The sequence below is a fragment of the Oreochromis aureus genome, linkage group 4, assembly GCF_013358895.1.
Source record: "Oreochromis aureus strain Israel breed Guangdong linkage group 4, ZZ_aureus, whole genome shotgun sequence".
Taxonomy (NCBI): Eukaryota; Metazoa; Chordata; class Actinopteri; order Cichliformes; family Cichlidae; genus Oreochromis; species Oreochromis aureus.
This window is the reverse complement of record NC_052945.1, coordinates 18,032,184-18,045,249: the sequence shown is the minus strand read 5'-3', so window position 1 is coordinate 18,045,249 and position 13,066 is coordinate 18,032,184. Positions and strand designations below refer to the sequence as shown.

The 13,066-nt window shown below is 40.2% G+C and overlaps 2 protein-coding genes and 1 long non-coding RNA gene across 9 annotated transcripts; 2 read left to right on the top strand and 1 right to left on the bottom strand.

The window, feature by feature from the left end:
• Positions 1 to 65: 65 nt before the first annotated feature.
• On the top strand, positions 66 to 3,128 carry rnf151 (ring finger protein 151). The gene is made up of 4 exons (XM_039611452.1): positions 66 to 472; positions 977 to 1,146; positions 1,238 to 1,334; positions 1,834 to 3,128. The coding sequence occupies exons 1-4, from the start codon at positions 389 to 391 to the stop codon at positions 2,299 to 2,301; spliced, it is 819 nt and encodes a 272-aa protein (XP_039467386.1). The 5' UTR covers positions 66 to 388; the 3' UTR covers positions 2,302 to 3,128.
• A 674-nt stretch (positions 3,129 to 3,802) lies between these two features.
• rps2 (ribosomal protein S2) lies at positions 3,803 to 5,576 on the top strand. The gene is made up of 6 exons (XM_031730113.2): positions 3,803 to 3,962; positions 4,051 to 4,140; positions 4,437 to 4,544; positions 4,671 to 5,004; positions 5,283 to 5,374; positions 5,452 to 5,576. Exons 1-6 carry the CDS (start codon positions 3,828 to 3,830, stop codon positions 5,530 to 5,532), a joined length of 840 nt encoding a protein of 279 aa, XP_031585973.1. The 5' UTR covers positions 3,803 to 3,827; the 3' UTR covers positions 5,533 to 5,576.
• On the bottom strand, positions 5,499 to 9,672 carry LOC120440056. 7 transcript variants are annotated; one of them, XR_005612935.1, is made up of 4 exons: positions 9,526 to 9,672; positions 9,068 to 9,447; positions 8,708 to 8,770; positions 5,499 to 7,850 (listed from the first exon to the last, which is right to left on the bottom strand). It is a non-coding gene; the product is annotated as an uncharacterized LOC120440056 (long non-coding RNA). The 7 variants fall into 7 exon arrangements; XR_005612936.1 differs by having other exon boundaries at positions 5,499 to 7,444; positions 7,667 to 9,447; XR_005612931.1 differs by having other exon boundaries at positions 8,708 to 9,447.
• Between the last annotated feature and the right edge of the window lie 3,394 nt (positions 9,673 to 13,066).

The following is a 13,066-nucleotide window of genomic DNA, read 5'->3' as shown; positions in this document are numbered from 1 at the left end:
TGTGATTGGTCAGACTTCTGTTGTCAACAAATGAACGCATAAACGCTAAACTGGTGGTTTTTAAACTTTTAATTTTGACAGTAAACTTTATATAAAGCATTGGAAAAATAATCAGAGCGATATGCTTATAGTTTATTTATTTATTTATTCATTTTTTTATAATGTAGTTCCTGAGTATCACAACAATAGCAGCCGTGTGAACCATGAGTTTGGTGCTAGAACAGCAAGGAAACGACGCTCTCCCATTATGGCTCCGATTCTACAGTTTAGCCCACTGTTTTCATCTGTCGAGCGCGCGCACACACACGCGGTCCCTCCTTCGTTGTTTAGTCAGGAATGTTCACGTGTGTTGTATTGATAACGCGGGTGTGTGTTACTTGTGTGACATATGAGAGGATCGATATGGAGTAAAACCAGCCCCCTGGGTTATGGAAACACGCTGAGAAAAATAATAAAACAGGAGGTTGCCATGGTGAGTAGAGGGCAGCTTTTTGTTTTTGTGTGTTTTATATTTATTTATTTGTTTGATTGTTTATGTTTTAATCTAGATTTAGCATCTCAGATTTATGGACTGATGCTCAGTTGGTCAAAAACAGATTGTCTATATAGCCTGAATCAACTCTATTATTTGCTTGGTATTTGAATTGTATACTAATACATGAGTTTTGTGGCATTTTATTATATGTTGCACTTTAAAGAAGTAAAAATATCATTGAGGATAATTTCAGGTCTTTTTTGTGATTGTTTAATGTTTTGTGTGTTGGAAAAAAAAGATTTTTGGAAAGGGAGCAGACGTACTTGTTGTAATCATGTGATCAGTCAAATGGCTTTCCAGAACAGCTCTGTTTTGTTGTCTCTCTTTTTTTATGTTGAGAACACTGTGGAGAGGTTATAGACAGTCACAGAGCCATGGTTTTCAGTTTGTCCTCCTCAGCTATACCTGAAATATAAGATACTGTTTTTTCTATCATTGTAGGCAGACCCAGAGGTGTCAACACAGAGCGGGGGTTATGATGTGGAGCTGTTTGTAGACACTCCAGACTATGACCTGATCTGCACCATATGCCAAGGGGTCCTCAGATGTCCAGTAAGAGCTGCGTGCCACCACATTTTCTGCAAGAAATGCATCTTGCAGTGGCTAAAAAGGTACTGAATGTATCTTATCAGTATCCTTGGACAAAAGTTTTACCTGGCTCTTTTATTTGGCCAGAGACTCATTCCTAGTTGTCCTCTGCAGACAGGAGACCTGCCCCTGCTGCAGGAAGCCGGTGAACCCAAGCTTGATCTTTGTCATGTTCAAGCTGAGCAAATCTATTGGACGCCTGAAGGTCAAGGTAGGAAAGGGAACTTGAACACATTTTTACATGATTTTTTATGTAACAGAGCGGATACATTTGCATTTGCCTGATGCTGCCTGGCATTTTCATGTGTGAACCGCTTCATGGGACATATTCTATAATATCACTTTGATCTCTTTAATGTTTGGCAGCACCTAATGAATATTTTTTTTATTTTATTAATAACACATTTATTTGTGACTGATTTTATTAAGTTATTAATAATAAGGACACCATCAACACAAATCTGAGCCCAAGATGACTGATTTGAGATGGAGGAAAGCAAAAAATATAAATCCAAGCTAAAGCCACTGAATGTTTGACATTTCTGCTTGATAAATGACTGAAATGATTAGGTTATGCATCAGAATTGTTTTGTTTTCAGTTGTCTATGGTTTGGATTAGCTTCTATTTCAATCCCTGCAGACCGATTTATAGCACATTTATAACACAAGTCATTTTATTAACTATATGATTTCTTCTGTGTGTCTCACAGTGCAAGAATGAGATCCGCAGCTGTGCAGAGACGTTTCCCCTCTCAGAGCAGTACTGCCACAGCATGAGCTGTTTGTATGAGCTCATCCCCTGCCCCTACCAGGGCTGCAGGGTACAGCTCCTCCGCAGGGACCTCGAGACCCATGCGCACCACTGTGAGCACTGGCGCCAGCCTTGCCACATGGGTTGTGGGACGATACTCTCCCACCGAACCCAGGCTCAACACAACTGCTACAAGCAGCTGAGGCAGGAGTACGAAGCCAGGCAGAGGAATCACAGGGCCATTGCCACCGCCCTACAGCGGAAGATGAGGAGGATGCAGAGCACCATGGCCCACATGAAAAGGCAGATAGGGCTTATCTGTGAGAGTCTGGAGGTGATGGATGATCTGCATGAGGTGGAAGAGGAGGACCTTGGGGAGAGTAGTGGCAGCTCCAGTGGGACTCCAAGTAGCAGCAGCAGCTGCTGAGGAAGGGAGTTAGTTGCTGGTGCTGGTTGAGTTACTGCTGTGTATAAATTCAGTATGTGTTTAATTCTTTGAAGGTTTTTTTTTTTTTTGAGTATATGCAGTACTGTGAAAAAGTATTTGCCCTCTTCCTGATTTTAATATTTTTTGCATATTTTGTTTCCAATAAACAAACACATTTTTAATATTAGACAAATATAACCTGAGTGAATACAAAATGCAGTTTTTAAATGATGATTTCATTTTCTGAGGTAAAAAAAGGCCAAATCTACCTGACTTGTATGAAAAAGTAATTCTTCTCTTGTTAATTTATGAATTCACTGTGGTTAACCACATTTTTGTGAAGTTGAGGTCAATTTCAGCATTCACACAAATAAAGCTTGCAATGTAAAAATAAATCTGCAAGAACAGAAACAAAGTCACTAACATGCACTAGTCTGGAAAGGGTTACAAAGCCATTTCTGAGGCTTTGGGACTCCAGTGAACCACGGTGAGAGGCATTTTAGACAAACAGAGAAAACTCAAAATAGTGCCGAAAAATCCTGAATGTCTTGCCATCATTTCATGCCCTGAAGCCTAAGCGTACTTGGGTTAACCTGGGTCAGGTTATCGTTTATATAGAAATTAATGTTAAAGTTTGTTTGATGATCCGAAACATGTAAGCGTGACAAATATAAAAAGAAAAAGAAAAAAGAGAAATTTAGGAATGAGGGAAAATACTTTTCATGGTACTGTAGGCATCTGATCAGTGTTTTGTTTTTTGGGTTTTTTTGTTGTTTTTTTTGCCAGGTTGCAATGTAACCTATTTAACCTATTTTGTAAATAAAGCTTTTACATTGTTATTATTACCTGTGCTGGTCTTATTTAAATAAATCAACTGATAAAGGTATTTCACTGAAATCTCACAGATGAGCTAAGGCCAGGCTTGTTTTTCTAAATTTGACTACATAATGTGTTATTATTACATTTCACTAGATAATTAAAAATAATCAATTAAAGTATGTTTACAAAACAGATTAATTAAACGAACACTTAAAATGTATTTTAAAAGGGTGCGTTTTTGATTTTATTATAACTGATTTTTTAGGAACTTTGTTTTTAGTAAGCAAATATAAAATCTGCCTCAGTTATTCGGTAGAGGCGGTAGTGAGTAGGTTTTCTCGTGGAGGAAATCTCGCGATAACACTGTCACATATAACCCGGCGGAACCTCTCACAGGTCTTCTTCCTGTTTTATCGATCACGTAAGTGTGCTGTAGAGATTCTCTTCCTATTTTATATCCTTAAAAATCTCACGCATCGTTCAGCCAAACACTTCAGCGCTGATTATAAAATCATATATGAACATACTAAATTAAAATCACGCACGTATTTAACAGCGAAATTGAATACAGATGGAAATATTTGTAGTCTTCTTGTATGAGTATGGCGGCGATGCTCGTGTCCTGTAAGACTGAATTTCGGTAAGCATGTTCATGTTTTGGCGGATAAATAACTAAACATTTTTGTTGTTGTTTTGTCGTGTAGCAAATGGCGGACGACGCCGGTGGTAGAGGAGGTTTTCGCGGAGGTTTTGGCGCCGGTGGCCGCGGTCGGGGCCGTGGACGCGGCAGAGGCCGTGGCAGGGGCCGCGGTGCTCGGGGCGGCAAGTCCGAGGACAAGGAGGTGGGTTTTTGGATTAATAAGTGTCTTGAGCATAATCATTTAGTATTTCGGCTTTTTGTAGTTTACTTGAGTTCCTTTCCTGTGATAGTGGGTGCCAGTCACCAAGCTGGGCCGCCTGGTTAAGGACATGAAGATCAAGTCCCTGGAGGAGATCTATCTGTACTCTCTGCCCATCAAGGTAACTACAGTTCACATACATAAACCATCATATTTTATTAATGATGACTAGTGGTCTGTTATTTTAAAAGAAGTGTATTGGTGCTCTTTCTGTTAACTGGTTAAAGCCACCAGTTTGTGGCTCATTTTTAAGCAGTGCAGCTAGATTTGTATGAAAGATTTGTTAATGTTGGGTTGTGGTTGGAGTTTTTCATTTTAGAAGAGTCTGACATGTGTACTTGTCTTGTGGAAATGTCTGAATGAACTGCAGTTTCTGTTGTGATGTAAACCCATCAATGCTTACTCCTTTTCCTGTAGGAGTCCGAGATCATCGACTTCTTCCTGGGTTCTGGTCTTAAAGACGAGGTGCTGAAGATCATGCCCGTCCAGAAGCAGACCAGGGCTGGTCAGCGCACCAGGTTCAAGGTGAGTGTGGATTCCTTTGCAAAGGAGAAAGGTTTTTTTTTTTTTTGTTTGTTTGTTTTTTTTTCTCTTGTTAATCAGCGTTGTGTCTAAACCTAACACTGCGTGCCTTTTGCTTCTTGTCTACAGGCCTTTGTTGCCATTGGTGACTACAACGGCCATGTGGGCCTGGGGGTGAAGTGCTCCAAGGAGGTGGCCACAGCCATCCGTGGGGCCATCATCCTGGCCAAGCTGTCTATCGTCCCTGTCAGAAGGGGTTACTGGGGTAACAAAATCGGCAAACCCCACACTGTGCCCTGCAAGGTGACTGGCCGCTGCGGCTCTGTCCTGGTGCGTCTCATTCCAGCCCCCCGTGGTACCGGCATCGTGTCTGCCCCTGTGCCCAAGAAGCTGCTCATGATGGCTGGAATCGATGATTGCTACACCTCTGCCAGGGGCTGCACCGCCACCCTCGGCAACTTTGGTAAGCTTGTCCCAGGGTCATGATCTGCATACTGCATTTGGTGGGATGTTGTTTCTCCTCGCTCTGCCCAGCTTCACCTCGGCAGTGGTGTAGTTGTCGTTAAAAGGAGAGAAAGAATTGAGTATTGCACGGCAGGGAGACGTTTTAGTGGTCTTCCCTGTTACCCTTTTACAATGCTCGACATTTTTTATTTATTTTTTTACCCCCAACAAGACTGTTGTACTTTGTTACTGGAGCTCCATGCTACACACACTCACTCTTTTTAATTCCTTCCTCAGCCAAGGCCACCTTTGACGCCATCTCCAAGACTTACAGCTACCTGACCCCTGATCTGTGGAAGGAGACAATCTTCACAAAGTCTCCCTACCAGGTCCGTACAGAGCCAACATAAGCTGTTATGGTTATGTCAGGATTTTGTGTAACCAGGCTTTCTGCTTTTTGTTCCAGGAGTTCACTGACCATCTGGCCAAGACTCACACCAGGGTGTCTGTGCAGAGGGGCCAGGCTGTGCAGGCCGCTGCCTCCTAAACTTTTTGTATAGGGAATCGTTGAATAAACGTTCTGGAACACCACTTCTGTGTCTTGTGTGCTTAACTCACAAAACTATGCATGCTGCAAAAATGTGCAGACTTCGGTAACTGAACAAGACACAAGTGATATGTTGGGCAATAGGAGAAACTGCATCAGTTAATGCAGTCACCTCTACAGTAATACAGGGTAAAATTAACTTTATCTAGCCAATCAAAATACTTTAAAGATACTGAAACCTTTGAAATGATTATTTGGAGCAGCAGATCCCGTATTGTGTGCAATCATAGAATAAAACTAGTTTTCAGCTTCTGTGTCAAAATAGAGCATTGTCCACCACTTGGAAACTTTCACAGTATTGGGGTGATTTGTAGGAAGCAGGTGAAGGGGGGAGGTATACTCAGGAAAAGAATGGAAATCAGAAATGGGATGATACGCGAGTCACTGAGGAGGATGAGATTTGGAAGTTTAAATACTTTCAAATCAGATGAGACAAATGTTGGGTGAATTACAATGGGATATCAGCGTGAGCGAAAGGGAATAGCATATGTATATACATGATGCTATTCTGTAGTAGTTTGATTCTTCTTTGAGAGTTAATATTTTGGCTATGGTATCTTGAAAAGTACAAGAGTAAAAGTGCTTTTAGCATGTGCTTCAAAGCTAAGTTTGACTGGGAAACTCAAAGCTCAGTAGTGCATCAACAGAAATTCACTGCAGCCTGTGTAATATTTGATACGTCATAATTTATTCCAGTCTACCTTGCAAATACATATTTGTGCTGCAATGTCATGCACAAACACAAACTATGAGATCCTTAAAATCAAACTTGCATGATTACATGAAATTGCTTGTTTGGCCAAAAATGGGTAAATGATGTAATTTGGTAAAAAAAACCAAAAACATTAAAAACTATAATTTTCATGTGTTGAGTTTACAGTGAAAGCGATTTTACCTAAAGTGTCAATAACAAGGAATTTAAAAATGTTGTTATAATGGGTCAGTTGGCCAAAAGTTGCCATGATAGAGCCAAGAGGAACAATAGGATGCTTAGTGTATATATTTTTTATGTATTTAAAAAGCTGAAGTTGAACATTATAAACGCTAAAAACAAAATCTAGACCCTTGGGAAGTTTCATAACATTTGCATTAACACAGCAAAAATGGTCAAAAAAAAGTGGCCACAAATGGTCAGCATAGAGCCCAGAGGGTTAATGTGTAAAATGTATAAACATATTGATTACAAGGTAATACATTACTGTTAATAGCAACAAGCTTTTTATTTTGAAGTATGGACATGGAAACAAGTGAACAACATTTTGAAATAATTTTAATTGGAATTTTGTACACTGATTAAAAAAAACCCCAAAAAACCCAACAACACATAAAGAAACCAAACAGCCAGTGCCTTCATCTGTCCATTAAATGTCAAACATCGCATTGACCCGTAGTCCCTGCTTGTCAGCACATGCTTTTAAAAAGAGCTCCATGTCCTCTGCAAACTGAAAAAAAAAAAGAGGAAGAAGTCCCTTGTTCCAGTGTCTTCTTCCTCCGACATGTCTCTTAATACCCTCTGCTGGTCCTCTTTATTTAAGGACAGATATTTTGGCATTGTTACGTGTCCACGGAAAAGTGCCTTACTTTGGACAACCCACTGCACAGCAGGAGGCAGATCTTCAACAACTACTGGCTCCTGTGTCAGGCAAATGAGGATAAAAACTTAGCTATTCGCTGATGCAGAACAGTTATTTTAACAGTGAGTCACGTGTCACTAACCATGTAATTACACTAGTGTTTAAAGTGAATACTAGCCTGACCGACTTCCTGGAACTTGCGCTTTTATTAATCTGAAAATGGGCACATGTTGTCCTTGAAGCACAGCTTTGGCTTCCTCTCTACAATGTGCAAAAAGCTTAACAGAAAATGTTGATATTGTTAATGTGTCTAAACCTTGACACAACATAGTACAGAAGTCAAAATATAAATGCCTCCTGAGATCAAAGTTCTCCATCAATAGCAAGCACCACAGTTTCCACATGTACATGTCTGACTGTAAAATTTCAATATGAAACATATTTAACAACTTTCAAAAGATTCAAGACTCCATTGCTCTGAAATGAAATAGAATACTTACTATAGTATAAACAAATGGTGCATCCAGTGCCACGTACAGAGCAGACTGTTTTGGACAAAAAATACAAATTTCATTGTTTTGAAGCTTAAATTAAGTTTTGTATGAATCTCAAGGAACAGAAGAGAAAAATAACAATTAGCATGAAGATCCCACAGTCAATTCCAAAGTCTTGGTCTGGAAAACCCTGTATTACATTGAAAATAAAGACTTGTTAATAAAATCCCTTAAAAGAAGACTGGTGTAATTAATATCATTCACCATACACTCAAACTACCACATACTTACAAGTCAAAGCTATTTTTTACTGACCACTGCCCGGGAGAGAAGTTAAGTAAACAGTTAACCCGTCATGACGGGTGTGAAATCTTAATTGCTAATAGCACCAACTTTAAGTACAGGCCTGAGGAACACGACCTCGATGCAAAATGAAAAAGTACAGTCCCATGCTCACAGTTGGTCAAAGTGTGTTATACACAGCAGTTTCAGCTTTGTTTTCAGGTTGGCATAATTTATAAACTAACATTTAATGTTAGCGTTTTATGTTAAACTAGAATATTTTGAAGAGCCTACTTATGTCTGAAACTCTCATCTAAAGACAGCATCACTGACTTGATCAGAATGTGAAGATGAGAAAAAGAATCAAATGGTGATGCATCATGCTGATATAGTTTATAAGCAAGCATGTGAATGTACTCTATGTGTGAACACTTGAGATGAACAGAACATGATCTGGGATGCACTTAACCTGGAACACTGAACAGGTTCCTGAAAACTGTGGAACAAACCAAAAATGCTTATAAACATGTGACCTCAAAATTCAAACATGGCCACCAAATCCTGCCTTTGTGTATAATGGGTCAAGAAAGAGGATTTCCCTTTTACGTGGCTTCAGTACCTAAAAGACAGATCACTTGCAAACTTTGTCATTGCAAGTGATCATAAACAGACTTCTGAACATGTGTCACAAAAGTTTGAATACATCTCAGACACACAGCAAAATTCTAACAGTTTGTATGTGTCAAAAAACTAAGACTCACACACCGCTGGAAATGGCCAGGTGTTCCAGAGAGGGAGAGCTGTGATGTCCATCCTCTGAGCATCAGTCTGAAACAGAATTTTGTTTTTAAGTATTTAGTATATGAACTCTCATCTTTGGGTCTGCTGACGTCCAGAACATAGCTGAGCTAAAAACTAGCTAAGTATCATACACTGTGGAAAGAAAAACAGATACGGTGCACGGTGGTCCACACAGGTCAGCAAAAGTTGCTTTTTTGGAGTCGATGTTGCAGGCTTTGCACAAGTTTCTCATCACTCCAACCTGACAGTAATTAGGGAAAACTGTAAATGGAACAACCCCAGAGCTTTATGTCACATATTCTGGAAACTACAAAGCAATGTTACCTTTAGCTTGGTGAGTTCGTCAAACAGACGGTCTTCTGTGACACTGCTAAGCTGTGCTTCATGTGAAGAGCTCGTTCTTAATTTTTAAACTCTGTGTTAAGCACAATGTCACTTGTTCGAGTTTCACTCCCGATCCATGGAGCCCAATCCGTGTAACTTGGTGGAACTGAAAATGGATTCTTCACACTGCCTTCGGAAAATGGTATGCTTTGACTTACAGTCTAAATTACTTCAAAACACTGAATAACTGTAAATAAGTTTTTGCAATCACTCACTTGGAAAAAACCCATGGCTTATCATTTCCAGGTGAATAGAGTTCCAAAAACCTTCAATGTCGTGCTCAGCATTGAAGTCTTCAGGGGGGGCTTTGAGGTCACTCACTATGATAAATCGACTAATTAGGAACATGCATGTAACATACTCCATGAACTATAAACACAAATGTACATAAAACTTACCTGCCAAGTTTAACACCCCTTTTCTGTGTAAGTCCATAACTACCACAGGGGGGTGAAATCCATAGTTTATGCAGGACTACATGCATAGCTGGACTGGCCATCGGGCATACCGGGCATTTGCCCGGTGGGCCGCTGGCGATTTTTTTGTTTTTATGGGCCGATGGATTTTTTTTTTTTTTTTTTAGGAAGGGTATATATAATGAAAGGTGTTGGATTGGCCAATTGGTCATGATCGACTCTGGGCTGGACCAATTACAGCCGAGGAGGCCGGATGCACCCTCCCCCTTGTTTAGCAATCTTATAGACGAACTAAAGAAAATGGAGGACAAAAAAAGGAAAGGAGGTGTTTATGAAAATATCACTGAATCTATCATTTATTAATTTTAATTTTAATTAATGATCATGTCTCACCTCTAGTGTTCTTGGTCTTAATTTAAGGTTTTTCCTATAGCGATTGACAGATCACGTGACTTTCGCGCATTGCATGCCGGGAACTCGAGGCAAAACAATCCAAGTACCGCATCAAATGCAAGCATTTGCAGCACCGCAAAAAACGTTCATTCTCTCGTTCCAATACCTTCCTGGTTTTCTTTGCCCCCAAAAAGGAATGTACAAAACTAAGGAGAACAATGCCGGACCGTACAAAGACAGACTCGACGAAAAGGCAAAGAAAAGATACGAGGAAAAAAATCAAAGGAGTGAAAGGGTCAGACCATTAGGAGCACAGAGTGGACAAAAGATGTTTGCGTGCTGCCCAACTTTCACCACGCTCAGATTTACAATTATATGTTTTATCCTGTGAATAAAAGTATATGTTTTTGTCAATGTACCGTGGTAATAACAGAAGCGAAACGCAATATTGTGTCAGGACAATTCACTATTTATGCACAATAAATAAAGGAGCATAGCGCGACAATTTCTGTTCAGCGCCAGACTTGCTTGTAACCTATATCACCAGTTATGTTAAGAAAAATGAGGTATTAACTACTACAAAACACTGACCTTTGTGGGAATGCTTGGGGCAGACTAACATGTGAGCTGGAGTGTTCTGAGACGTTATATTTGGTATATCCAGGCCATCCGTCGGCTCTTACTTGAAACATGGCTTAAAAATTTCTCTTCAAGGACGTAATCCGATAAAAAAAATCTCTTTACCCGTCGGCTTCCGTGGCTGTCATGCGACCGGCTATTGCAGTTAATAATACAACAGCTTCTTGCCATTTTTGTGTTTCTTTTATCGCTGTGTAACTGAGTTCAATTGAAAGCCTGCGTGCGCTAGTACCTCTTGCCTCAAGTTCCCAGAATCCTTTGCGGGTTTACCCCTGAATGACGTCACATTTTCAATCTCTATCCTGGTGGTCCGGTCTCTAGTCAAAATGCCCGGGCCGATTTTTTGTCCCAGTCCAGCCCTGATAACTCATGTATAATGAGATTAACCTTTGCTCTTGGATTGTTTCTGGCTCCGCTACTGCTCTTCCCGTTTAAGAAGGGTTCCCCTTTTTAAAGTAGAGCCTGTACTAAACCATGCTTTTTAACAATTACAGATGGTTTATTCCAAGATCGCCAACAGGATCGCTCATTGTCGTCATCGTGAGAACTAATTAAAATAAAGGCAATTACATTTAGAAACATCGCTGTATCTTAAACATAAAAATATAATGCTACTTTAGCTTGTCTCACATATTCAGTGAAATGAAATAACTTAAACCATCATGTGACGTGGTCTGCAATAGCACTGTTATCAAAATAAACCCAGCAAATAAAAGTGTAGAAACATAAATATCTGTTTATCGGGTTTCATGGAAACTCAAATTAACAGAGACGCATTAAATTCACCTGATTACCTGCTGTAGCCAAACGGGAGAAAGGACTTTCTTCGCAGCTGCACTTCATCTCAAAGGCAAGTTAATGAATTGGATTTAACTTAACCACAATACTTTGGCATGGGTTCTTTACAAACTTGAGTCCAGGTGGCAAGATGCAGCAAAACCCGTGATGCAGCCTTGCTTTACTTGCTTTGTGTCACTAAAGAAAACAGGCAGTGCTGAGCATTACTTGCCCTAGTTTCAAAACAAAATCGCACAATTAAAGGAAAATGACAAATGTTTCTAACAAATACAATGAAGAACATTAAAATAATTCACTGTCAGGTACAGTCGGTATGGTTATGACAACAGAGATGCCACTGTGAAACCTGACAGCGGGTCATTTGCATACTAACATCTATCTTATCTTAATAACCTTGTAGTACCATATCACCCTATTAGAGCACTTCGCTCTCGCTCTGCAGGCTTACTTGTTGTTCCTAGAGTATTTAAAAGTAGAATGGGAGGGAGAGCCTTCAGTTTTCAGGCCCCTTTTCTGTGGAATCAGCTTCCCGTTTGGATTCGGGAGACAGACACTATCTCTACTTTTAAGATTAGGCTTAAAACTTTCCTTTTTGCCAAAGCATATAGTTAGGGCTGGACCAGGTGACCCTGAATCCTCCCTTAGTTATGCTGCAATAGACGTAGGCTGCCAGGGGATTCCCATGATGCATTGAGTTTTTTCCTCTTTAGTCACTTTTCTCACTCGACATGTGTTAATAGACCCCTCTGCTGAATCACACTTGTTATTAATCTCTGGCTCTCATCCACAGCATGTCTTTCATCCTGTCTTCCTTCTCTCACCCCAAATGGTCCCAGCAGATGGCCGCCCCTCACTGACCTTGGTTCTGCCGGAGGTTTCTTCCTGTTAAAAGGGAGTTTTTCCTTCCCACTGTCGCCAAAGTGCTTGCTCATAGGGGGTCATATGATTGTTGGGTTTTTCTCTGTATCTATTATTGTAGGGTCTACCTTACAATATAAAGCGCCTCGAGGTGACAGTTGTTGTGATTTGGCGCTGTATAAATAAGATTGAATTGAATTGAATTGAATACAGATGCCTGCCAAATACTATCATCCTCATTTTATTTTTGACAGCATTTCTAGTAGATAATGGCAGATGGCTTGAGATTGAATTGAGGCTGTGGTTTGGGGAAGGCCTCAGAGGAGACTGGAAGCAGGTCCCAGGCTGTGCAGATACTAATGAGAAGTGAAAGACTTGAAAAGGGGAGATGGGTGTGGCATGGAAACAATAATGAACAGGTTATAGTGCCGGCAGGTGGGGGGGTCATATATAGACAGAGGAGTGGAAGTGGCGTGTATGGGGGTGTGGTCCCACTCCTGAAATTCACATCAATTATAACTGCAGTGTTCAGTCTGGGTCATTATTATGTATAAAGTCTGAAGTCACATATAAATGCTGGATCTGGTAACATTTTAACAGGAAACCACAATTCCAGTTTCTACCAGCACACTTTATCAGCAAAGTGACATTAACCACTGATTTCTGGACTTTACAGTTTTTCAAACCTCAACCTTGACATTTTGTTTTGTTAACATTTAAAGACTAACCACCCCTGCATTTTTAAAACATGCTGACAGTTATATTATACTTGGCTTCTAGTCTACTTCCTTAAGCAACATCTGCCTTTAGATGAACTTGTTCTGCTTCTCTGCCT

Bases quoted from the DNA above. Each gene is read 5' to 3' on its own strand.
- rnf151 (XM_039611452.1), top strand. From the start codon at position 389: ATGAGAGGATCGATATGGAGTAAAACCAGCCCCCTGGGTTATGGAAAC. The intron at 473-976 runs GTGAGTAGAGGG...CTATCATTGTAG, and splicing joins TAAAACAGGAGGTTGCCATG to GCAGACCCAGAGGTGTCAAC. The intron at 1,335-1,833 runs GTAGGAAAGGGA...TGTGTCTCACAG, and splicing joins TTGGACGCCTGAAGGTCAAG to TGCAAGAATGAGATCCGCAG.
- rps2 (XM_031730113.2), top strand. From the start codon at position 3,828: ATGGCGGACGACGCCGGTGGTAGAGGAGGTTTTCGCGGAGGTTTTGGC. The intron at 3,963-4,050 runs GTGGGTTTTTGG...TTCCTGTGATAG, and splicing joins GCAAGTCCGAGGACAAGGAG to TGGGTGCCAGTCACCAAGCT. The intron at 4,545-4,670 runs GTGAGTGTGGAT...TCTTGTCTACAG, and splicing joins GTCAGCGCACCAGGTTCAAG to GCCTTTGTTGCCATTGGTGA.